The 1,297-nt window shown below is 60.1% G+C and overlaps 1 protein-coding gene across 1 annotated transcript; it reads left to right on the top strand.

Moving 5' to 3' along the window:
- Nucleotides 1-913: 913 nt before the first annotated feature.
- EMIHUDRAFT_125093 (hypothetical protein) lies at nucleotides 914-1,289 on the top strand (the record flags this gene model as incomplete). Its single annotated transcript, XM_005759744.1, has 1 exon — nucleotides 914-1,289. A coding segment is annotated over one exon (376 nt), but the record flags the coding sequence as incomplete, so codon positions are not given.
- Between the last annotated feature and the right edge of the window lie 8 nt (nucleotides 1,290-1,297).

Genomic DNA, 1,297 nt, shown 5'->3' with positions numbered 1-1,297 from the left:
ACGGTCAAGATCTGGGCCGCCGGCAGGGTGAAGCGCGTCGCGGACGGCCTCACCGACAAGAGGAGCCCGCGCGCACGCAAGATCCTCCCGGCCGGCATGCTGCTCTGGGCTTGGGACGCCGACCCCGAGTACGACGAGCCGGCGGGGGAGAGATGGATCGCCTTTCTTCCCGAGAAGTGGAACAGGCCCGTCTCATATGGGTGGCGGCTCGATCCCCGCGAGCTGGGCGCCACCGGCCCGCCCCGCACGCCGCTCATTGAAGAGGAGGAGGAGGAGGAGGCGCCGCGCGCGCGCCGGTGACCGAAATTTGTCTGTCTTGAGACGGGTGTGGGCCCTCGTGTGGTCGGTCCCTGGATGTAAGGGGCATAGCTATAGACTCCCCATAGTGTCCACAGTCAGTGCTGAGCTTGCCGGGCTTGTAGTGCGACTTTCAAAATTTACCATTTCCCCCACTAGCGAAATAAAATTAGAAAGAAATGTACTCCCTCCCTCCCTCTCTCTCTCTCTCTCTCTCTCTCTCTCTCTCTCTCTCTCTCTCTCTCTCTCTCTAAACCGTCTCACTCAAAATCTCTCTCTTTCGTCTATCTCGGCTCTCTCTCTCTCTCTCTCTCTCTCTCTCTCTCTCTCTCTCTGTCTCTCTGTCTCTCTCTCTCTCATGTCTCAAAATCTCTCTCTCAGAAGCGGAGCACACACGAAGATCGAAGTCGGCACAACAAAAATCCCCTTTGCAGCCAAGCCTACAGGGCACCTAATATTGCACGGAAAGAAAAGTGTTGGCGTCGAGCCAATTTCTCTCTCGAGGTCTCGGGACACACCGCGAAATCCTTGTCGTCCGGGTTAGCTGCTTCAGTCTTTCGACACACACCGCAGAAATCCTTGTCGGCCCGGTCACCCCACCTGCTTTCCCAATCTCATGACCATCAACAAGCTCTGTCGGTCCTGCCGCAGCGCTCGCACGCAGTGCGACATGATCGCTCCGGACGGCGCGGTGCGCACTTGCTCGCGTTGCAAACGCCTCGGCATCCAGTGCGTTCCCGAGCAGGACCATCGGAAAACCGTCAAGGCAAGCACCGTCTTCAAGAATGGCTTCAAGATGCGACTTCGGGGGGAGGAGCCAGGGCTGTCGGAGAAGGAGCTGACCCGGCGCGCGCAACAGGCCTGGCTGTTCTCCGACTCGAACCCCAAGAAGGCCGCCAACGAGGCCGCCACCCTCAAGGCTGCCACCAAGCCCCTCTTCCTGCCCGGGCCCCTATCTGCCCTTGCCTCGAGCAGCTGCGTGCCGGCGGCAGGTCTGGCC

This window comes from Emiliania huxleyi, assembly GCF_000372725.1.
Source record: "Emiliania huxleyi CCMP1516 unplaced genomic scaffold EMIHUscaffold_7971, whole genome shotgun sequence".
Lineage (NCBI taxonomy): Eukaryota > Haptophyta > Isochrysidales > Noelaerhabdaceae > Emiliania > Emiliania huxleyi.
This window is presented reverse-complemented; position numbering and strand designations above follow the sequence as displayed.